At 39.4% G+C, this 25028-nt stretch overlaps 1 protein-coding gene across 3 annotated transcripts in view; it reads right to left on the reverse strand.

The window, feature by feature from the left end:
• The window catches only part of CD86 (CD86 molecule), a 90403-nt gene that overhangs the window by 12888 nt on the left and 52487 nt on the right, over positions 1-25028 (reverse strand). Inside the window, exons 5-9 of one of the 3 annotated variants that reach the window (XM_081087660.1) lie at positions 23685-23834; positions 13629-13674; positions 12302-12372; positions 11772-11819; positions 10548-11579 (exon numbers count right to left, since the gene is read on the reverse strand). In XM_081087660.1, the coding sequence (XP_080943786.1) occupies positions 11773-11819; positions 12302-12372; positions 13629-13674; positions 23685-23834 (314 nt within the window). In that variant the 3' untranslated portion in view covers positions 10548-11579; position 11772. Of the gene's footprint in view, positions 1-10547; positions 11580-11771; positions 11820-12140; positions 12373-13628; positions 13675-23684; positions 23835-25028 lie in introns of those variants that run through there. The other 2 variants (XM_081087662.1, XM_081087661.1) reach the window with 2 other exon arrangements.

Here is a 25028-nt window from a genome sequence, read left to right on the forward strand (position 1 = left end):
GGTTCTCAACCTGGGGGTCATGACCCCTTTGGGGGTTGAATGACTCTTTCACAGGGGTCGCCTAAGACCATCGGAAAACACATATATAATTACATATTGTTTTTGTGATTAATCACTATGCTTTAATCATGTTCAATTTGTAACAATGAAATTGGGGGCCACCACAACATGAGGAACTGTATTAAAGGGTCGCGGCATTAGGCAGGTTGAGAACCACTGCTGTAATTTATCAATTAAGAACATTCTGTTGTCTAGAACAGAAAGTCTGACTTAAGGAATAAAATCAACTCAAGGAATAAAAAGGGATGTGAGGAGAGGAGAGGGAGAGAGAGAAAAATGACTTATTGGCTCACATAACTGAAGAGCCCAGGTGTAGATTTGTTTCAAGGGTGGCTGGAGGGGCCTGCCTGACCTCCCCATGATCCATCTCTTGGATCTACTTTCTTAGGACTGGCTCCACCTTTGGGTTAAATGTGAATTAGACAATAAGCTGAGTGACAGACATTCTGGTTTCCTCAAAATCTACTTACTCCGTTTAACAATAGTTCCATGATTCCTGAATCAAATATCCAAACCTGGATTCTCTCTTTCTTTAGGATAAATTATTTTTGAATACTACCAGTTCTTCCCCATCAGTTCTTTCCTCATGATCACTCATACCAGAGCCTTAGTGAAGGACAATTTGGGTTCACATTGCATCATCCTGCCTCAATACAACAAAAACGGTAGGTCACTAGTCTACTGCTTTCATAATTCTTTTATCTTCTCTATATTCTCATACTATCTTAATCAGCATGCTTTCTTTTTGGTTTTCCTAAAAGTTATTAAACTTCTAAAAGATGATGCAAACTTTTCCCTTCTTCCCAAGATAATATATGTAAACTGTTTAACATAGTTCCTGGCACATGGTGGGCTCAAGAAATAGAGATGAAGATGATGATGCAGCAACATCTCTTCCTTACATAGGTTTGGGAAGATTTGAAAATTGTTTCCAATGCTTAATACCCTAATGTAAGATTTTCTTCATATTTCACTGATATTTTCTGTTACAAATAAACCATTGCTAGCAAGTTCTGGATATAAGCAATTACTTTGAGAGAATGAAAGTTTTTAAAATTCTCATTGATCTGCCATCTTGTTTCTCTAAGTTTTGCTACAGTACTTTTTTTTTTTTTTTTTCATCCAAGACTCTTTAAACCCTGAGAACATTCATACATGTTAATAATATGCATGGCTGGTTTGGACACAGAAACGGATTTATTTTTAATGTTTGAAAAGCAATCCTCTTCTTTTTTTTAAAATTGATAGAGTCTCAAACTCTGACACACTAAAAGAATTCAATAAATAAATTTAAAACTAGAGAAGATATTAGTAAATCCTAAAAAAAGAGGGCTGATTTGATTGTTTGGATCAGCTTTTAAAAAAATGGAATAGATGATGTTTTCCCATCAAGTGGACACAGCTCACTTGTTCTTACAGAAGTTGTGAGGTCTGAAGCCTGAGGGCAAATACGTGATGTGTACAGTTAAAAAGTGGCAGGTGGGCTGGTGGAAACAGCATATAACTGGTAGTTTGTGCTACCAGTCAGCAAGGTAATCATACCCTGGCACATTTTAAACTTCACATATATGCTTTGGGTTGCAAATACGAATTTAAGAAATTCACATCAAATTAATTATTTGATAGTCAGGGATCTGGAAGCAAATAGACCCTGCTTTCCGTTCTGTCTAATGTCTCTCATATCTGAAATTAACCTTTGCCCTAACTCATGCTGGGTCTGTGATATAGAAAAGGACATTTTCACCTTGGTGACTAAATCAAAGACTGATGTATAATACTATTTTTAGTCTTCTAGCTATGGCGGATCATCTAGCCTTTCCAACATCATATTTTAGGATTTCTTTCCTCTCATTCAGATTGAGTACAGAGAACTCCTGTGATCTACCTCTAGTAGAACAACTCCCTTAAGTTTCCATTTCCCTGTCATTTGGATTCACTTCTGTAGTGGAGTCTACTCGGCCATGCCCCTGGTCTAATGAGCCCAGGCACCAGGATCCACTCTGGAAATGTCAGGAGGCTTTGCCTAGTTCGGCTTCTTAGAAATGCCATGCTTGTGCCAGTTTCCTAAGTGATTTTCCTGCCTCTGATATACACACTCCTCTCCCCCACAAACCATCTTCTGTATGAGTGCCCTCTAAAATGGATGTCTTTCAAAATCTTGGCTAGGGATCCCTACCCCCCTACCCCCTTTTTATCTCAACCTGACAGCTTAGAATTTCATGTTCTATTTAGCAATAACAGAGCTCTTGCTAAATATCAACAGAGGAGTAGAGATTTGGGGAATGTCTGGAAATAATCTTACAAAGGGGAGATAAGGAAGGTCTTAGAAAGATGGCTTTGGCCTCAAATAGTAAAGATGGAAAAGTCCCCTGGGCTGAGATTCTGAAAGGCTTCTTCATGTGATGCTGATGTAGCAATGATTGTAGGAGCATTTGTGGCTTTCATCAGGGTGTGCAGGGACTTCTGGTCTGAGAGTCATATGAAAATCCACACCCACCCCTATTACTCCATGATGACTTCCTGTTCCAATTCTCTCACTACTAATGCTCCCTCATCACTCCTAACCCCACTCTAATTACAGGTTTGCTGGGGTTCCTCTCCTCTCCTCTCCTCTCCTCTCCTCTCCTCTCCTCTCCTCTCCTCTCCTCTCCTCCCCTCCTCTCCTCTCCTCTCCTCTTCTCATTTGTATAATCCTCATATCTTCTAGATTGTCCTTGATCTCGTGAGGTATGTATGTTTTATTAAGCCTATTTATACATAAGGAAACTGGGAATCAGGGAGATTAACTAATTTGCCTAAGGTCACAGGCCAACTATAACAGCGTCAGGTCTATCTGACTCAAAGTCCATGCTCTGGCTGTGTTACACTGTGCTGACGCCCACTTCCCAGCTCTTCCAGGGAACAGGAAGAACAGAGGGTCTGAGTAAGGGGGAAAGCACCTTGGTCTGAAGGTTGGGAACCTAAGTTCTGCACATGGCTCTATTTGGTGTTTGGCGAATCTTCTCTTTGCTCTCATTTGCCACAAAAACAGAAAAAGAAAAAAAGGATACTTTCTACATGTCTCCCATTTCTAATAGATTGTTAGGACAATTCAGTGATTTTTTTACTCTGCACTCTATACATTTAGCAAACCCATGAGTTCACAGCTTTTAATCTCAGAACAATGATATACAATTAGGTTTTGGGAAGAAGCCACTCTGCCATATGCTATGAGTAGCACTGAGCTGGCCCCACTATCAGGCTAGAGACACACTTTCTGAAATAAGCTTGTGTCTATTTTAAAAAGGTATCTTTTCATAATAAAAACACTTAAAAAGTACTGGGCACTCTCATCTCTATGTTACACTTGTTTATAAAAGTACATTATTGTTCTTGTGTGTATACGAATAGGAAACAGTATGATTGGTGCCAGGAAGAGGAGGAACACACACACACAAACCTCCTCTCTCCTTTGGCTCCCAAAATGCTGACAGCCAGACTTCTACCTTCCAGGCAAAATACTGCAAAACTACCAGCCCAAGAGTAAAGACCTAAAGATGATTTCCTAAAAAGGCTCACCAGATTCCTTTACAGTAAATCTGTAAATCCTATATAATAAAAGCCTAATATGCTAAGGCCACTCAACCACTTAATATGACATGCACTGACCACCGGGGGGCAGATAGTCGACCACTCAAACACTTGCTATGATGTGCACTGACCACCAGGGGTCAGACGCTCAATACAGGAGCTGCACCTGGTGGTCAGTACGCTCCCACAGGGGGAGCACAGTTCAGCCAGACACTGGGCTCATGGCTGGTGAGCGTAGCAGCACTAAAGATGTCCAACTGCTGTCAGTTGGACATCCCCCAAAGACTCCTGGACTGTGAGAGGGTGCAGGCCAGGCTGAGGGACCCCCCCCCCCACCTCCCGTGCACAAAGTTTGTGCACCAGACCTCTAGTAGTTAATAAGCCAATCCATAGACCCAGATCCTCCAAGCAAATTTTTGATTTCTCACTCTTACTTATGAATAGACAATCAAGGATAATCCAACATAGAGAAAGCCTCCAACATAGATGCTAAAGACCAAGGCAAACTTCATTAGTAGACAGCCTTGACCCCTGACACAACATCTATGGTTCCACCAACTCTGTGATTCTGATTTAGACTCTGCAGCTATACGGTCATACAAATTTGAGATGTATTTCCTTGCCCACTAAAAAATTTATTAATCACTACAGTCAAAAGTGTAGATTAATAGGAAATAATTTGAGAAATGGAAATTTTATATGCTTCCTTATAAGATGTGAAAACTACTAATTCTAATCTCTTTTCTGCTTCCTTCATTATCATGACTTTTATTTTTACTACTATTCACAGGAATCTATAATAATAAAGCATAATATGCTAATTAGATCAGATGTCCTTCTGGACCACCTTCCTGAGGAAGCCCGGGCTGCGAGGGAAGCTGGTGCTGGCAGCAGAGGGAAGGAAGGCCTGCCTACTCTTGCACAAATTTCGTGCATCAGGGAGATTAAGTAATTTAATTGAGTCTATGTATTGGCTTATTAACTTTACAATAATTATTTTGTAAATAATTCTTTTGTAAATAAGGTTCCCAAGGGGCTTACTCAGACCTTCTGTTCTTCCTGTTCCCTGGAAGAGCTGGGAAGTGGGTGTCAGCACAGTGTAACATTTCTCTAGTATATAAAGACATGTATAAGGAATAATCAGATATAACTATCTACGTGCTTAAAAGTGTTTTGTTACAAATAGGCAAAGTGCAGCAAGGTTCAGAGATGTAGCCATAAATGGACATTTTTCCTTTTTTTATTCTATTTTAACATTGCCACCACCTCTGAGTGAGTCTTCTCTCTCTGTTTCCCATATCTCCAGACCCTCCCTGCTTCCCAATACCTGTGGCAACCAGCCTTCATCAGTCCCCCATGAGGGACAAGAACTGATGGGCTTCTTTTGAGCTCTTAAATTATATGATTTCACAATATGAGAAGTTTTACTTTAGTTAATAAGGATGTCTAACTAAAAATGAGGGATAGAAACAGGGAATATAGCTACCTCCTGTGTAGAATAATGTACTCTGTTAATCCTGCTTCCTGTTGGCTGGGAAGAGCTGGTCTGGTATAAAAACTCTGAAATAATGGGTTCCAGAGGTTGAGATGGGTGAGAAGATGATTTTCCTGGGAGGCAGTTTTTTAGGGGGGTGAATCCAAGTTGTATTTAGAGAGGGAAACTGAAGTTGTAACACGGGAGTAGGAACTGATTGTCAGGTCTAAGTGGTGTGGCAAGGAAAAGAGGCAATTCAGTGGTTGAAAGTCAGGATGGTTGGGGTGAATTTGGCATGTAGAGCATGCAACTACCCAGACCAATGGGTTTAGAACTAAGGTTGTGCACATCAGGAGGACACTTGCTTATTCAGTGGCTTGAAGTTCACCTTGGGAAACCTGGAGCTGCTCTATAAATTGGCCAATGGCTAGAGTCATGGTGCTTGGTGGAGAAGAAAAGTGTTGGAAAAAGAATGTGTTATTGCTGGAAAGGGTGTTCTTCGATAAGAAGGATGTGATGTCATTTGTAATACTGAAGCATGTAGTCCCACAGAAGTAGTGGTATTTGAGCCAAACTTTAATGATGAACATAAGTCCAGTAAGCAGTGGGAGATGGGAGAAATATTCCAGATTAGCGTAAGTAAAAAAACCCAGACAATACGAGTTATATTTAAAAAATTATTAGCAGATAAATCAGGCAGGATCATGGTTTTCCAATATGAGAAGAGGGAAAAATAAGGTTGGTAAAGAGTTGAGTTAGTTTGGAGTCACATGGTTGATGACTTTGGATTTAGGGCTGGAGGCAGTCAATGGTAAAGTTCTGGAAATTTTGAGTAGTGGAGTTCCAGGTAAGGTGATAGGTTAAATATACACATCTAATTCCATTACTTCCTGAAATTCCATTAAGACTAAAGAAAAAATTATTTTTAAATTTAAATGGAAGAAGTTAACAAATGCAAGAATAGGGAAAGAGATAACAGTTTGTAATCTACAAGAGTAGATGGATGAGAGGTAAATAACTGGCAAGGCAAGACAGCCAAATCTTATCTGTTAGTTGGGAAACCCAAGAAACAACACAGTTTATACCCTATAATCATCAAAAACCTCAGGAACTGGCAGGACTGGTTACCAACTGAGGGTGAAGATTGGGAGCAAATATCAAGGCCAAAATGAAGAAGACTGGGTAAAGGCTGTTTGAGAAGCAGTTAGAGCTGCTCTCCTTTCCCACTCCACACCATTGGGCAACGTCCCTCTCCCACCCTGGCAGACGTATGGAGTCTTATTCTCTGGAGAGGATAAAAAAAAAGTGAACTGAGAGACATCTCACACATTTGAGAATAGAGTTACCATACTGAAAACACATGGATTAAGTAAATTTATGCATACTGAGTCAAGCCTGCAGAGACTCCACCACTAAAACACGCATGAACACACACACACACACACACACACACACACACACACACACACACACACACCCTTCTCTCATTTGGCTCCCAAAATACTGACAGCCAGACTTCTACCTTCAAAATACTGCAAAACTACCAGCCTAAGAGAAAAGACCTTTTAAAGATGGTTTCCTAAAAAGGTTCACCAGATTCCTTTATAATAAAGCTAAAGTTAATAAGCCAATCCATAGACTCAGATCCTCCAAACAAATTTTTAGCTTCTCACTCTTACTCATGAATAGACAATCAAAGTTAATCAGACATCACAAGGAGCCTCCAACATAGATGCTATAGACCAGTGGTTCTCAACCTTGGCTGCACATTAGAATCACCTGGGAATCATTTTAAAATCCTGATTTCTGGACCTCATCCTCCAGAAAATCTGTTTCTTTGTTACTAATGTTGTGGCCCCACCCCATAACAAAGAAACAGAATTTCTGGAGGATGAGGCCCAGAAATCAGGATTTTAAAAAGATTCCCAGGTGATTCTAATGTGCAGCCACGGTTGAAAACTACTGCTACAGACCAAGGTAAACAAACAGGAAGAAAAATCTTGGAGGATACAGAGACAATACAGGAAAAAATAACACTTAAAAACCTACCGATATCTTCAGAGAGTTAAGAAATGATACTGAAACAATTAAGGACAGGCTCCTTAGAGAAAGAAATATTGAGAGAACAAAAAGGAGCTCTTGGAAATGAATATTTGATAGCAGAAATTTGAAAATACAACAGGAAGTTTGGAAGATAAAGTTATGGAAATCTTTAAGAAACAGAGCAAAAGACAAAAAGATGGAAGAGGACAGAAAGATAAGAAAATAGAAAGGTCAGCCTAGGACAGTGGTCGGCAAACTCATTAGTCAACAGAGCCAAATATCAACAGTACAACGATTGAAATTTCTTTTGAGAGCCAACTTTTTTAAACTTAAACTATATAGGTAGGTACATTGTTATTAACCTAATTAGGGTACTTCTAAGGCTTAGAAAGAGCCACACTCAAGGGGCCAAAGAGCTGCATGTGGCTCATGAGCCACAGTTTGCCAACCATGGGCCTAGGAGACCCAACACTAAAATTCAATATCCTAGAATGACAGATTAGAGAAATAGAGAGGGGGGGAAAAAATCAATGAAACAATTCAAGAAATTTCCCTAGAGTAAAGGATGTATGTTTTCAGATAGAAAGTACCACCTCAGTGCTAACCACAGTGGTCAAATAGGCATTTCATTACAAAATTGAAGAACAATGAGATAGACAGAAGATCCTAAAAGCTTCCATATAAAAAGATAAGGAGCCAGAATATCTATAGATATTTCTAGAGCAAGACTGGAAGCTGGAGACAATGAAAAGAATTTCTAACTCCAAATTCTATATCAAGACAAATGATCAATTAAGTAGGAGAGTAGGATAAAGATATTTTCAGATACACAAAAATCTCATTAAATTTACTTCTCACATATCCTTTCTCAAAAAGCTACTGGTGGATATGTACAACTGAAGTGAGGAAGTAAGTCAAGAAAGACAAATATATGAGATGCAGGTAATGGGAGATCCAGTTCAGAATGACTTATTCACTAGACCTAGGATATAACTTGTTATGATTGGAGCACATTCAAAAATTTGTGTCTAAGGACAGTGCAAGACTTTGAATATGTTTGTATTTTTCCTCCTGGAGTACACAGGTGGCGATGATGAAAGCCAATGGAACCTCAGTTTTATTATAAGTTCCACAAGAATGCTGGTATATGGATGAGACTGAAAATTGATACAATAAAGAAGTATATTTGTAATCATCTTAACAAGGGCCTTATGTTTATGTTGCTTAGGTGTAGAATAAAACCAAACCTGAATGAAATATATATATATATATATATATGTATATGAAACATATGGAACACATATAAATAAAATAAATATATACACATATATGTGTGTGTATATATGTATATATGCACATAGACTCATACACACTATATATATGTATATATGTATATACATAGTGTATCTATGGAAGGATACATAAGAAGCTGGAGATTAAACTCGCCTCTGTGTGGTTAGGGGGAAAAAAAAGAATGTGGGAGAGATCTTCTTTTCTCTATTTACCTCCTTGTTCCCTTTTTAAAAATTTATTTATTTATTTATTATTGGTTAAAGTATTACATATAGTATTACATATGTCTCCTTTTCCCCCCATTGACCTCTCCCCATCCACTCTCCCCTCCCAGAACATGCCCCCACCCCCATAGTGTCTGTGTCTATTGGTTATGCTTACATGCATGTATACAAGCCCTTTGGTTGATCTCTTACTTCTCCCTCCCGCTGCCTTGTGTCTTTTGATGTTTTGGACGAAATGCAGGGTAAGAGAGAGAGTAGACTGGGGTCATTTTGGTTTTGATTGTCAGTTCTTGGAAATAAGAGCCCGGCTGAGAAAAGGAGTGGATGCTGAAGCTGGAGGGACTTTGCCTGGCCTGGTTATGACCAAATGTGGCAATACAGTGGAGGTGGCAGTGGGTGTTGAGGGAAAGGTCGGAGGGCAGTAGTCAGAGGTGACTGTGCTTTCTAGCTTGGGTTAACACGTGAAGGCGCTGAGTGGATGAAACTGACTTCAGAAGGGTGGAGGGAGGAGGGTGAATTGCAAAAGAATAGTAAGTGGCAGGGGTGGAGGGGGAGGCAACAATTATAGTTCACTTCCCCCCTGCCCAAAAACTCATTTTCACTGGCCACATCATATGCCTTATGAGGTGATGAATGACTTCTGGAAAAATCAGTGGCGGGTCCTCTGCAGGCACTATTTTGGGTGACTGAGCTAGTGTAACAAAAGATGTGGTGTAAGCACTCACCTGCTGTCTCTTCTATGGCCAGAAAACATGGGGCTGGGAAAGAAAGGAATGAGGGGTGGGGATAATGCTTTTAAAAAGTTTCCCCAACTCTGCCACTTACTAAGTTGGAGACCTAGGATAAATTGCGTTGACTACTCTGTGCCTAAGTTTCCTTATCAGCAAAACAGGCATCATATCCCAATACTGATATCACAGGGTCATTATGAGGATTAAGTGGGATAATACATTTAAAAGTTTAGAGGAGTCCCTGTTACAAGGTGAACCTCTTTTAACCTTAGCTGGCTTTCTTTTCCGCAGACTTGGAACTCAGAGGTCTAGATAATTTAATATACAAAGGAGGGATTTTTTAAACCAGATATTAATATTGAATGAATAAGTATTAATGTTTCATTCAATAGCTAAACAAATAGTCTTGAGGTTCTGCCTTAGTTTCCTGGGATTTGTTGGTGAAGAGGTCAGATCACATCCCTGCTCTCACAGAGCCTAGACAGTTTTCCCCCAGAATTTCCCTACATTTATTTACTTATTTTTAATTGAGATATAATTGACATATAATGTATTAGTTTTAGGATTACAACATAATGACTTGATTTATTTATATACTGTGAAATGGTTACCACAATAAGTTTAATTAACATCTATCACCATGCATGGTTACAAATTATTTTTTCTTCTGATGAGAATTTTTGAGATCTACTCTCTTAGCAACTTTCAAACATATAGTACAGTTATATGAATTTATTTTATAGTAATGTGTTGTTAGAAATACTTTTACATTAGCCTTTGTTTAGTGACTATACAAGCACATAATTTTAAAATTATACTGTATAAAAGTTTATAAACTGAAAAGCAAGTATCCCTTCCTTCACTCTAAATTCCCCAGTTGTCTTCAGAAACAACCTGTCTTAACTAATCTTTTATGTGTTATTACTGAGATTAACATATAGAATTATATTAGCTCCTCTTTCTCATACAATGGTTAGGGGAAAGGGAAGAGGAGAAGGTTTGGGATGAGTCAGAGGCTTCTAGCTTGGGTGACTGGAGAATGGGGCTACCACAGAGACGTCAAGAGGAAGTATATTAGGAAGACAGAGGGAGGAACATCAGACTACAAGTGCTGAGTAGTACTCCGGAAATAGAAGCCAAACATAAATTTTTACATCAACTTAATGAAAATTTATTGAAAATTTCTCTGTACAAAACTCTAAGCAAGATGCTTAGAGTCTAAAGAAGGCAGGAGCAGGATAGAGCACACAAATGGCAATTTTACAAGGACAAGCATGGCTAACACAGCTGTCTATAACCCTCTAGGCTGGCTCTACAGAAATATTTCTATAGCGTGAGCCCCCCAAAGTCCTCTTTAGGTTCGAACCGAAGCTGCCCCATCTCTTAGTGATGTTGCTTTAGAGCCAGGGTCTCTCGACTTATTTCTACTGGGTTAGTATATTTGTCTCTTGGCACCCAGTTTTCTTATTGTTGAAAATGATGCTCATAGTCCTCAGACACAAGTTCACTAGCACTGCTCTGGGCTGGCCAATATGTTCTTAGGGCAACTGTGGGATAAGTCGACTTCTGGATGATTTGCATGCTGGTCAAACTAATTTTATTCCAGCTCTTTGTCTCTCAGCCATTAGTTGGAAAAGTTCGAAGTCTCCTTCCATTTATCCCACGATCAAGATGATAGCTCTCTACTCCAAGCTCTGCTTTCAGCCAGGTAAAATATCACAACCACCTGGTATCATCAAAACTCCTCACTGACCACTTAGGAAACTACTGTCTGTTTTAAGTCCATTTGGACAAACTGTCCATCTGTGGTTTGTCCCCAAAGCTTGTCGAAGGACTGGACAGACTGAACATTCATGTGCATCTCTGTTGGTCAAGATCTTTCTCTTTTCCCTCTCTCTCTCTTTTTTTTTGAGTATTGTGATCTCTCCGTTGGTTCTTGCACAGTTGCCCAGGCCACGATCTCAGTCAGTTTTTTCAAGAAGAGAAGTAGGGTTCACGAGGCACGGCACTGTCCTGTTTTATCCAGCGCTCTCTCCTAAGGCTTATCAATCACTTGTTGGTCACATGGATCTTCCTTAGTGTTAGCAACAGCCCATATAGAAATGGCTCCAGGATCCAGAGTGCTGCCATCTCCGTCTCTCTTAGTCTCCCAAATTTTGAGTTTGTCTGCTTTCCTTACTGACCCTGACAGAAGAACAACAACTCCTTGGCAGAGGGTGGACATTTCTCAAAGCACATAATTACATTAGTAGAGTACATTTTTGATATTTCAAAATGTTAATATTAACACTATAAAGCCATAAAATACATAGCTCCCTCTCAGACTGAAGAGGTAGGTGTTCAGTCATAGGTATACAAGATAGGTTGTGGCATTACCTTAGAATTCAGAGTAGATAAAAGTCACTATTCCAGGTAGTGGGAGTTCTACAGAAAGCACAGTTTGTAAAATTAAGAAAAGAGGCCACATCTGACACAGAAGGCATTAGTCCTAAACATTAGGATCCAATCCAATCCAATCCAATCCAGTCCAATCCAATCCAATCCAATCCAAGTGTGTTCTGAAAAGAAGCAGATAAAATCTGCTCCTGGCATAGGGAGCCGAGCTGGCATTATAAGGAGGCTATTTTGTATAGAGGGAGTCCTAGAGCCTCCACTATTATTTATGGTAAAATTTTCTCACCTTCTGGGAAGGTTTAGAGAGACAAAAAAAAGTCAGCCAGAAACTTGAAAAGGAAAGCGTATGTATCATAGAATGTACACTTGAAATCTACATAATTTAATAATCAATGTCATTCCAATAAATTTAATTTAAAAAGGGAAAGAAGAAAGAAAAACCACCCACATGGTATAAAAAATAGTCAAATGGACATTACTCTTTAATTAAAAATGTGTAGCACTTTTGTCACCTGAGTCTGTCTTTGAAATATTGACAATACACTGGGCTTCATCAGATCTTTCAGGTACACGGTTTTCTACTCTGGAGAAATAGAAAAAAGAATTAGGTCAGATTTCACAGTGGAGCCACTTCCTTTTCTAGATTTCAATGACAGGGCCAAATATAGGGGACATTGCAATAGCAATGAGGAAGAACAAACGATTGAAGAGAGAGGTGAAGTGTCACCCACACTGTTTTCAATAGCTACCCTTTATTTTTGTCTGGGCCTGTCCCTGCCTTAGGCTGAGTCCCTGCCACCTTCACTCTGTAGGCTCTTCTGGACTATTTCTGAACTAAGTCAGACAGGGCAGGCAAGATCTCAGGACCCTGACTCACCATCCAGGATCCCTAGACTCACAGTGGCTGGAATATCCATATAAGTGCTGGGCACTCTGGGTCCCATGTGCCCTTGGGTCCTAGCTGTGTCTCTGTGACCAGGCTCTTCACTGAAGGCTGCTTTGAGCCCACAGCCATGCAGCCAGAGCCTTGATATTTTTGACAAGCTCAGTTCCTCAGGAGGGACAGAGGTATGGACAATCTAATTATACCATGTGGTGAAAGGACTGATCACCAGGAATCTTCATGCATCCCTTCATGTATTCATTCAATCTTTCAACAAATATGTATTGAGCACCTACTATATGCCAGGCACTGTGCTGGTTGCTAGCAGCACAATCATTAGTTTAACTAATATGATCCCTGCTCTCTATAGAGTCTAGATTTATAGAGTTTAATAATATGTAAATATTGTTTCTTTATAAAGAAAAAGGACAGGTATCCACATGACACTATAATGGGCTGACATAATCTAGTTTGGGATGGGTTTTTAAGAAAGTGCTGCTTGAATCAAGATCTGAAGAATGAGATGAAGAAGTGGCACAAGAATATGCCAAGCAGAAGGCACAGCAGATTCAAAGACACAGAAGCTAAATGGAACATATTATCATTCCTCGTTTATTCATGTATTCATTCCACATATGTAGGAAAGCCACTAGTCAGACACTGTGCTAGGTACTGAGGTTACCGTGGTGAATAAGATGCAGCCCATGCTCCCCGCATCAGGCCCCTTTGGTATTGATTGTTTACTTGGCCATGACTGAGCATTGTGCATTGGACTCCCTGCCATCCATTTACAACTAGGACATTTTCCTCCTGGTCCTATTAGTTTCGCTTTCCTTTCCCTCTCCATTAGTTCATGTTTGTTGGAGTCTCAGCAGGCCTCAGATGTAAGTCTATCCAATTAACAGACCCTCTGGGAATCAGACCTCTTTCAACAATGTTATAGGGTCTGGACTCACCTTTCCTTGGCCTCTTCACTCTCTTCCCCTTCCACTCTGATGACTTCTGAAAGAGAGCAAAACAATCTCAGAAAATGTATTGCCCCTTCATCCTAAAAAGGGGAAAGTTTGAAGAGGCTCCAAAGTCCTACTCGGAGAAAAATCCTTGTAGCCTTACATGTGAAATAGACGGTTACTTGATGCAATTTCAGGGGACTGAGAAGGAGCTCCTTGCATCCAAAAAGTAAATGCCTTTACTTGCTCACTGTGCCTTAAGTTCTAATGTTGGAAATAGGATTTTCACTTACAAATCTAGTCTTTGCTAAAATAAAAATACTAGTGGGGAACACATTTAGTTTTAGCAATCATTTAGTGATCAGACAAGAATTTCCAATCCTTTTCTGAAAAAAAGACTTAGGAGGAAAAGGAAATCTTGAAGATGTTAATGCTGAAGTGGGTTAGCCAGTGGGCACTACCAACTACACAAAACCGCATGGATGGACTCACGTGAGAAGGCTCCAGCTGGCTAGATCTCCCAAAGCCTGAGTTGCTACTGGAATGGACTTACTACTGATGCAACTTGGAGTGTAAAGTCCTCTAGGTTGACTTCTGTGACAGTGCTATCGTCCCACTTAGAGCCTTACAGCAGGGGTTGTTAACCTGGGTGTCCACTGAGGAATTTAGGGATCACGGGAATTCTCTCAACAGCTCCCCTGATGGTTTTGAATATTTTCTATCATTGGCAGTTCATGCGCACACAGATACGGGTATGTGTGTGTGTGTCTGTGTGTGTGAAAGTGCATGTGTGTGTTGAGAAATAATCAGCTTTATTGAGATACTAGAGGCCTGGTGCACGTGTATTGGAGGTGGTGTCCCTCAGCTTGGCCTGCACCCTCTCACAGTCCTGGACCCCTTGGGGGATTGGGCCTAAGCCAGCAGTCAGACATCCCTCTTGCAGTCTGGGGCTCTCGCAGTCTGGGACCCCTCGCTCCTTACCCCTCGCTCCCACCTGCAGCAGAGGTGGGAGAGGCTCCCGCCACTGCTGCTGTGCTCGCCAGCTGTGAGCCCGGCTTCTGGATGAGTGGCACTCCCCCTGTGGGAGTGCACTGACCACCAGGGAGCAGCTCCTGCATCGAGCATCTGCCCCCTGGCGGTCAGTGCGTATCATTGTGACCAGTCTTTCCACTGTTCGGTGGATTTGCATATTAGCCTTTTATTATATAGGATAATTAATATACAATAAAATTCAATCAGTTTTCATATAGATTTTGGTGAGTTTAACAAATGTATGCAGTCATGCAATTACCACCATAACCAAGATATAGAACATTTATGTAAGCCCCCAAAGCTGCCCTTTTCTCCCACCCTGTTCCCTGGTAACCACTGATCTGTTTAATGTCACAAGAGTGTCACTTAATTTCATGTAAGTAGGATCAGATAATGTGTGGAGTCTTTCACTTAGCATACATAATGCTTTTGAAATTCATCTGAGTTGTGGCATGTTGCCAGTACTATACCACTATTAGTTTATTCATTCACCAATTTGGGATGCCAGGTTTTCAGTACCATAGGCTGCTATAAACATTTGTGCAGACATGGTTTTTATTTCTCTTTATTTTATTTTATTTTATTTTAATTTTTTTATTTTTTATTGCTTAAAATATTACAAAGGGTATTACATATGTGTCCATTTTATCCCCCCGCCCTAGACAGTCCCCTAGCCTCCCCTATCCCCCAGTGTCTTATGTCCATTGGTTATGCTTATATGCATGCATACAAGTCCTTTAGTTGATCTCTTACCCCCCTACCTCCTGCCCCCCAACCCTCCCCGGCCTTCCCGCTGCAGTTTGACAATCTGTTTGAGGCAGCTCTGCCTCTGTATCTATTATTGTTCAAAAGTTTATAATGGTCTCTATTATTCATGAATGAGTGAGATCATGTGGTATTTTTCCTTCATTGACTGGCTTATTTCACTTAGCATAATGCTCTCCAGTTCCATCCATGACGTTGCAAAGGGTAAGAGTTCCTTCCTTTTTACAGCAGCATAGTATTCCATCGTGTAGATGTACCACAGTTTTCTAATCCATTCATCTACTGATGGGCACTTAGGCTGTTTCCAGATCTTAGCTATGGTGAATTGTGCTGCTATGAACATAGGGGTGCATATATCCTTTCTGATTGGTGTTTCTGGTTTCTTGGGATATATTCCTAGAAGTGGGATCACAGGGTCAAATGGGAGTTCCATTTTCAGTTTTTTAAGGAAACTCCATACTGTCTTCCATAGTGGCTGCACCAGTCTGCATTCCCACCAGCAGTGCACAAGTGTTCCTTTTTCTCCACATCCTCTCCAGCACTTGTCGTTTGTTGATTTGTTGATGATAGCCAGTCTGACAGGTGTGAGATGGTACCTCATTGTTGTTTTGATTTGCATCTCTCGGATGATTAGTGACTTTGAGCATGTTTTCATATGTCTCTTGGCTTTCTGAAAGTCCTCTTTTGAAAGGTGTCTATTTAGGTCCTTTGCCCATTTTTTTATTGGATTGTTTATCTTCCTTTTGTTAAGTTGTATGAGTTCCCTATAAATTTTGGAGATTAGGCCCTTATCAGATATGACATTGGCAAATATGTTTTCCCACACAGTGGGTTTTCTCGTTGTTTTGTTGATGGTTTCTTTTGCTGTGCAGAAGCTTTTTATTTTGATGTAGTCCCATTTGTTCATTTTCTCTTTAGTTTCAAGTGCCCTAGGAGCTGTATCAGTGAAGAAATTGCTTTGGCATATGTCTGAGATTTTGTTGCCTTTGGATTCTTCTAGAATTTTTATGGTTTCCTGTCGTACATTTAAGTCCTTTATCCATTTTGAGTTTATTTTTGTGTATGGTGTAAGTTGGTGGTCTAGTTTCATTTTCTTGCATATATCCGACCAATTTTCCCAACACCATTTATTGAAGAGACTATCTTGGCTCCATTGTATGTTCTTGCCTCCTTTGTCAAATATTAATTGAGCATATTGGTTCGGGCCGATTTCTGGGCTCTCTATTCTATTCCATTGATCTATATGCCTATTCTTGTGCCAGTACCAGGCAGTTTTGAGAACAGTGGCTTTGTAATACAGCTTGATATCTGGTATTGAGATCTCACCTACTTTGTTCTTTCTCAGGATCGCTGCAGCTATTCGGGGTCTTTTTTTATTCCAGATGAATTTTTGGAGAGTTCGTTCTAGATCTCTGAAGTATGCCGTTGGTATTTTAATGGGAAGTGCGTTTAATTTATAGATTGCTTTGGGTAGTATGGACATTTTAATGATGTTGATTCTACCAATCCATGAACATGGTATGTTCTTCCATCTGTTTATGTCTTCCTCTATATCTTTTTTCAACGTCCTGTAGTTTTCTGAGTAGAGGTCTTTTACCTCTTTAGTTAAGTTTATTTCTAGGTAGCTTAATTTTTTTGGTGCGATGGTAAACGGGGTTGTTTTTATAATCTCTCTTTCTGAAAGTTCACTATTGGTGTATAGAAATGCCTCAGATTTCTTGGGGTTAATTTTGTATCCTGCTACATTGCCAAATTCATGTATTAAGTCTAGTAGCTTTTTGATGGAGTCTTTAGGGTTTTGTATGTATAATATCATGTCGTCTGCAAATAGGGACAGTTTTACTTCCGCTTTTCCAATTTGGATGCCTTTTATTTCTTCTTCTTGCCGAATTGCAATGGCTAACACTTCCAGTACTATGTTGAACAGGAGTGGTGAGAGGGGGCATCCCTGTCTTGTTCCTGTTCTTAGGGGAAATGGTGTTAGTTTTTGTCCATTGAGTATGATGTTGGCTGTGGGCCTGTCATATATGGCTTTTATTATGTTGAGGTATGATCCTTCTATTCCCACCTTGCTGAGAGTTTTTATCAAAAATGGGTGTTGAATTTTGTCAAATGCTTTTTCTGCATCAATTGATATGACCATGTGGTTTTTTTCTTTCAATTTGTTTATGTGATGTATCATGTTTATTGATTTGCGGATATTGTACCATCCTTGTATCCCTGGGATAAATCCTACTTGGTCATGGTGTATGATCTTTCTGATGTACTGCTGGATCCGATTTGCTAAGATTTTGTTGAGGATTTTGGCGTCTATGTTCATGAGGATTATTGGCCTGTAATTCTCTTTCATTGTGTTGTCTTTACCTGGTTTTGGTATTAGGGAGATGCTGGCTTCATAGAATGAGCTTGGAAGTGTTCCTTCCTCTTGAATTTTTTGTAGTAGCCTGAGGAGGATAGGTTTTAGTTCTTCCTTGAATGTTTGGTAAAACTCCCCTGTGAAGCCGTCTGGTCCTGGGCTTTTGTTTGCTGGAAGCTTTTTGATGACTGCTTCAATTTCTTCCATAGTTATTGGCCTGTTGAGATTTTTAGATTCTTCCTGACTGAGTTTTGGAATGTTGTATTTTTCTAGGAATTTGTCCATTTCCTCCATGTTGTCTAGTTTGTTGGAGTAGAGCTGTCCATAGTATTTTTTAACAATCATTTGTATTTCTGTGGGGTCTGTTGTTATTTCGCCTCTATCGTTTCTGATTTTGTTTATTTGGGTCCTCTCTCTTTGCTTCTTGGTGAGTCTGGCTAGAGGTTTGTCAATCTTGTTTATCCTTTCAAAGAACCAGCTCTTGGTTTCATTGATTTTCTGTATTGTTTTTTTGGTCTCTAAGACATGGTTTTTATTTCTCAATAGAGGCCTGGTGCATGAAATTTGTGCACTTGGGGGGGGTGTCCCCTCAGCCCAGCCTGCACCCTCTCATGGTCCCAGACCCCTCGTGGGATGTCTGACTGAACTTGGGGGGGTGTTCCCCTCAGCCCGGCCTGCACCCTCTCACGGTCCCAGACCCCTCATGGGATGTCTGACTGCCAGGTATCGGGCCTAAGCCGGCAGTAAGACATCCCTCTCGCAATCCTGCATTGAGCATCTGCCCCTGGTGGTCAGTGCGCATCATAGCGACTGGTTGCTCAGGTTGTTCTGCCGTAATGGTCGCTTAAGCTTTTATTATATAGATGGGTAAGTATCTAGAATTGCAGGGCTGTATAGCAGTGCATCAGGATTTCAGTTGTTTCACATCCTCTTCAAAACTTGGTATTTATTAGTCCTTTTAATCTTTGTCATGTTAGTGGGTGTGTAATGGTATCTTGTTATGCCTTTAATGTGTATATCCCTAATGATTAATGGTGTTATGGCTGTGTGACCATGTTTATTGACCATTTATACACCTTCTTCTATTAAGTATCTGTTCAAGTGTTTTGCTCCCTGCCTTTTGTTAAGTGAATTTTTTTTCTTATTACCCAGTAGTAATCTATAATTATATATTCTGGATATAAGCCCTTTATCAAATATACATTTTTGCAATATTTTCTCCCAGCCTGTGGCTTGACTTTTCATTTTTTTAACAAAGTCAAAGGATAAAAGCTTTTAATCTTGATGAATTTCAGTTTATCAATTTGTGTTTATTGTGTCTGTCTAAGATTTGGGTAAGGTAAGGTCACAAAGATTTTTTCCTATGTTTTCTTTCAAAAGTCTTTTAATTTTAGCTCTTATATTTAGATATGTAGTTCACTTCAAGTTAATTTTGTGTGTGCCTAGGTTCATATTTTTCCATGTGGATATCTAATTGCCCAACACCATCTGTTGAAAAACTATCCTTTCTGCATGAAATCATTTTCACACATTTGTCAAATAAGTTGACCATGTGAATTTATTTTTGGACGTTCCATTTTGGTCCATTGACTGATGTGTCTGTGCTTTCACCAGTATCATGCTGTCTTGATTACTATAACTGTATAGTAAATCTTAAAATTAGGTAGTATAAGTCCTCTGTTTCCTTATTTTTCAGAATTCTTTTGGCAATTGTAGGTCTTTTGCATTTCCACATGACTTTTAGAAGCAGGTTTTGAGTTTCCACCAAACAGCCTGCAAGGATTTTGATTGGTATTGCATTAAAACCATAAATCAATTTGGGGAGAATTGGTATCTTAAAATCTAGTCTTTTGATCCATAAACATGGCATATTTCTCCATTTACATAGGTCACTTAAATTTTTGTGGGTTATATTTTTTAGTTTTTAGTATACAGGTCTTGAATTTGTTCTTAAAATTTAATTCCCAAGCCTTTAATATTATTTGATGTCACTGTAAATGGTGTTTAAATTTTGTCCAGTGTCCAATTGTTTGTTGTCAGTATATAGAAATACAATTGATTTTGTGTGTTGACCATATATCCTGTGACTTTGCTACACTCAATTAGTTCTAATAGTTTTTAATGGATTCCTTAGGCTTTTCTATAAACATGAGCATATTATCTGCAAATAAAGAGAGTTTTGCTTCTTCTTTTTTAAATATGTATGCCTTTGTTTCTTTTTCTAGACTTGTTGCACTGGCTAGGACCTCCAGTACAATGTTGAGCAAAAATAGTGAGAGTGAACATTTTGCTTTATTCTTGATCTTAGGGGCAAAGCAATCAGTCTTTTGTCATTAAATATGATGTTAACTGAAGGGTTTTGGTAGATGTCCTTTTCAGGTTTAGGAAGTTCCTTCTTATTCCTACTTTTATAAGGGTTTTTTCTTGCTTTTTAAAAATCATAAATAGGTATTAATTTGGCCAAAGGTTTTATCTGTATCCAATGACATAATCACATGGTTTTTCTTTCCAGTTGTCGATATGGTGAATTTTAGTGTTTGGTTTTTGTATGTTAAACCTACCTTATGTTCCTGAAATAAACCCCATTTGACCATGATGTATCATACTTTTAATATATTGTTAGATTTTAGTTGTTAAGTATTTTGACATTTATGTTCATAAGAGATATGTGTAGTTTTATTTTCTTGTAATTTTTTTCTAGTTTTGATATCAGGGCTCCCCCTACCATCAGAGCTATGTGTTATTTGACTTAGTTTCCAAACAAAATAAATCTGTTTAGATTCTATATTTGTCAAAGTTCCTCTTGAAAATAATGGCGCTTATAGCTGAATGAAATATTTCAAATGTCTGTAGACCAATCCAGAATAATTAAGTTATCCTTTTATGTCCATGACAAAAATCATCACCATTAAACACACACACGCACACTTATATTTTAAGAAAAAGCAGATAATAAAGATAGATTTCTAACCTTTTAGGTTTGATTATAAATTTAGCATTTTGAAGGGCAGATGTGATGATATCACTAACTTTCAATTTTTAAGCCCTGTGAAGGTTTCTGCTTAAATGGTGGTTGAAATGTTTTATTTTGGAGAAAACACTTGCCCTTTAAGAAAGCATTCCTGGAAAAGCCAAGACTCAGGTTTGGTGGAAGGAGGCAAGTTGAAAAAAAACAACTGTTGGTTGCAAGGGCACTAATATATATATACAGATGTCAGTCACACAAAACCAAACAAGGAAGCAAAATTTCAGGAGGAGTTTTTTAAGTCTTTTTCCTGAGTGGGTAAGCTGACAGGTAGCTTTTGATTGGGAAAAGACAGTAATTCAAGATGACATTTTCTCATGCCTTACCTGTCTTATTTGATAAAAATACAAAATAAAAAGAGAAGAGAGATTGGAAACCAGCAAAATAACCATGCCATTTCCTCTTTTTAAAAATTTAACAGGTTAAACAGGGTAAATATGTATGGTTTAGGGGGAAAACCCAGTATAATTATGAACGAACACTGGAAAGAACTTTTGATGCCAAGTTAATTTAAGGATTGTTCTCCTCTGAGGAGAGGATTAGTTTTGGAATAGGAGGAAGCTCCATTTTTGGAGAAATTCCTATAGATTATCAGTAAACTTGTGCCTCTCTGAAGGGATCACAACTGCTTTCATGTTTGTCTGTTGGCAGAATTTAGTTCCTTGTGGTTGTACGACTGAAATTTCCATTTCCTTGCTGGCTCTCAGGTGAAGGCCATTCTCAGCTTCTAGAGGCTGCCTACATTTCTTGGCTCATGGCCCCTTCCTCCATCTTCAAAGCCAGAAATGGTGGGTTGAGTCTGTCTTAAGTTTTGGTTCTCTTCTCCTTCCATTCTTACCTTTCTAACCAAGCTGGGAAAAGTTCTCTGACTCATGTGATTAGACTGGGTCCACCTGGATAACCCAGGATAATTTCATTATTTTAAGGTCAGTGTCCTAATCACATATGAAAGTCCTCTTTGCTGTAGAAGAAAACATTATAGATTCTGGGGCATGTGAGGTGGACACCTTACTGTGGGCATTATTCTGTTTATCGCACAGCTAATGCCAGAGGAATTCACAAAGCAAATGTAGACATTGCTGAAGTTATGGAACCCAAATTTACAAACATCTCATATCTACACATCATAGTTATTCAGTACATCTCCCTTCCTCCAGTGTTATCAAGGCTCTTCTCTTTTATCAGATTCACTGGCATAAGTGACTGACCAAACAACGTTTTCCTATCAGTACTTTTACCATGCATAGCTCAATTTGACCATCTTATATGCACACATATAGCTTCTTAAAACTCTTTCCAATTTCTCTCATGTGTATACACACATCCTCCTCTTTAATTCCCTTCTCTAGTCTCCTGAATTTTTCTGATTGCTTCTTGGAGGAAGAAACATTCTTACTTTCTTTTTCTCTATCCCTTCTTCTTTGTTTCATTTGTAAACTAATTATTCCAATGTGAAAGCAAATTTAGGAGACAGCTTCTTCCCTAACTGAAGGTTGCTTCTGCACATTTAGCCAATTCTAAAGGCAATGAGATTGGAAAAAAGAGAAGCTCAAAACCCTAACCTTGAAAAGTCAAAACCTGGGCAAGCATGGTAAATCCATACATCTGATCCTCTGTACTGAATTTTCCCTACATTAGCAGCTTGAATTGCTCTGCCATATGCTTTGTGTCAATTTATGGAAATTAGATAATCACTCCCAAATTTCCTGTTTTAAAGTAGGGATGAAATAAATAACTGCTAATGTCATCCATCTATTTTCTACATGGATCTTAAAATCAATATAATGAAGTTTTAAATAAGATGCTGACCAGAAGCATTATTCTTTTTACCATAAGTGAGTAAGAAGGTTACCTGAATTATTAACACCAACCAAACTTCTACTAGAGGCAATTACTGAGATGAAGTCCAACCTTATTTTACAACTTTATCCAAACCAGCCCAAACCATATATAGGGATTATTCTAAAGTCAGGAACCATTTTCCCCACTAAACAAACACAGGCCACTTTTACAACATATGTGGGAGGCTGCTGAATGCAGTGCTATTTACAATAGCAAAAGATCCAAGTGTCCAATGATATAGAGTTGGTTAAATAGATTAAGGTATATCCACATAATGGAATATCTCGCAGCTATTTAATGTGATGCTGTAGAATGATGTTTAATGACATTGAATATTTTTTGTACATTTAGTACAAAAAAGTTAGAAAACATGTGAGATTATCCTACTTGTAAAACGAAATAGTCCTTATAATAGTATCCCACTTATGGAAAAGAACAGATTCATACATAAAAAGTATCTGGACGATATAGACTAAATGCTATCAGCATAATAATATTTTTCTTACTACTGGAACTATAGGTGATTATCTCCCCCCTCCCCCAGTATATTTAGTAATGCATATGTAATGCTTGGTAATCAATAAAAGTTCATATTCTTTTTTAAAGTTAGTGAGGAACAATTCATCTAACTGCTCAGGAGACCTATTTTAGAGATGAGAAGGCAAATCTGATGGTTATCTAATGTTCCTCTTCTCCCACCAAACATCCCTGCTTGAACATCACCAGGTCTATAAGTGCTTTCACCATTTTCCTTCATTGAATTCTGAAAGTAACCTTATCAAGGGAAGTAGGTAAAGCAAGGAATAATCTTTTATATTTGTAAGTCTTAGGTTAGAAATGTTGCCTTTCCTAGAAATCCAGAGCAATGTTATTAGTTGCTGAGTCTCATCTACAGGGATTCCAGATCATGAGGGGAAACCTTGTCTTCCAACCTCTTGTTGACTTTCTGCCAGTCTGGGCTCAACCAACGAGCTGCAGGAGGCAGCAGATGGGGAAGTCCCTGCAAAGTCTCACTCTGCGGAGAGGACAAGCACTGACTCACCACATTCATGATAGGGGCCAGACTTCTTCTTCCTTTTCTTTAGTGTTATGAAGAACACTACCATCGCACACACACCAAACAGCAGTACAGGTAGAGCAGTCAGGAGGACATTGTCTGGGACAGGCAGGGGTGGCTGAGGTGGCTTTGCATCTAAAAATGACCACAAATTTTTAATTAGCCAGGAAGATTGGTTATAAAAGGTTTATAATGGCCACTGTTCTCTTATTTATATGCCAGCTTTTCCCCAGGGCTCTACTGCCAGAGAAGCCAGAACTATACAATATGAGGTGTTAGAAAGTCCCAGTCCAGGGTCTTCAGCAGTTAACTAATAACCAAGCCAGTGCCTCTGACCAAATACCTGGACTGAGCTCCCTTACTTTCCCAGAGGCTGGGATGACAGTGACTGTGATCTGGAAGAGGGTTGGCCTTGCCCTTGGAATCTGGGTCAGGTACCTGTGCCAAGGCTCTGAATGTACAGTCCTCTGTGTGATGCCTGCATCCTCAGCTGCCTGTGTAGACAGGCCCAGGTCCTGAAGTTTCCTTCATAATAATTCTTCCATCCACTATCATCTCTAGATCAGGCTTCAGACACCTCTCACCTGGACAAATACAATGACCTCCTCACAGGCATTCTACCTCCAGTTTTGTTTTTGTTTGTTTGCCTTTTACACTGAGGTCACAGCAGATTTCCCCAAGCAGGGCTGTCAGCATGTCTCACCCACTAGAAAAACTTTGCTGTCTTTTCATGCCCTGAGGTATCAGGGTCAGATTCAGCTCCTGGGAGGCCAAGACTTATTTCCTTCCGTGGAGACTCATAAGTTTCCAGGGAGTTGAAAAAGAGGCTTTAGGGGGAAAACTGAGAACGGAGGGGCCCATTTCATAAACATTTATGAGAACACTTCCAGTAGTTAATCCTAAATTACAGGAAAACAGGACCTCCTGTTAGCTTAGCTGCAATTTGTGGACCCATGCCCTGATCCTGGGGCATTAAGGAGTTATTGCAAGTCTTATTCAATACTTTTTGAGTCTGTCCCAGTTCATCTCACTTCAGCCTATTTGGTATTCCCAGTAAAGTGGGGGTGGGAAGGTTAATACTTGTTAACATGGAGACTGCTACCTTTTGACACCCCAAAAGATTCCTTGACTCACAGTCTAACCTATCTCTGATCAAGCCATAGAATGGGGTCGCAGAGAGGCCAGCCCCAGCTTCTTGAGGCAGCTGGAGCTGAAAGTTTCTGAAGATGGTGGTAGCTGGGAAGGTTTCAGCAGTAGTTGAGAAGCAGAGAAAGGTGAGTCATGATGAGGCTATCTTGGTGGCAAGGCCCTATTTACTTGTTGACTGTG

Source organism: Myotis nattereri (genome assembly GCF_964212035.1).
Source record: "Myotis nattereri genome assembly, chromosome: 3".
Taxonomy (NCBI): Eukaryota; Metazoa; Chordata; class Mammalia; order Chiroptera; family Vespertilionidae; genus Myotis; species Myotis nattereri.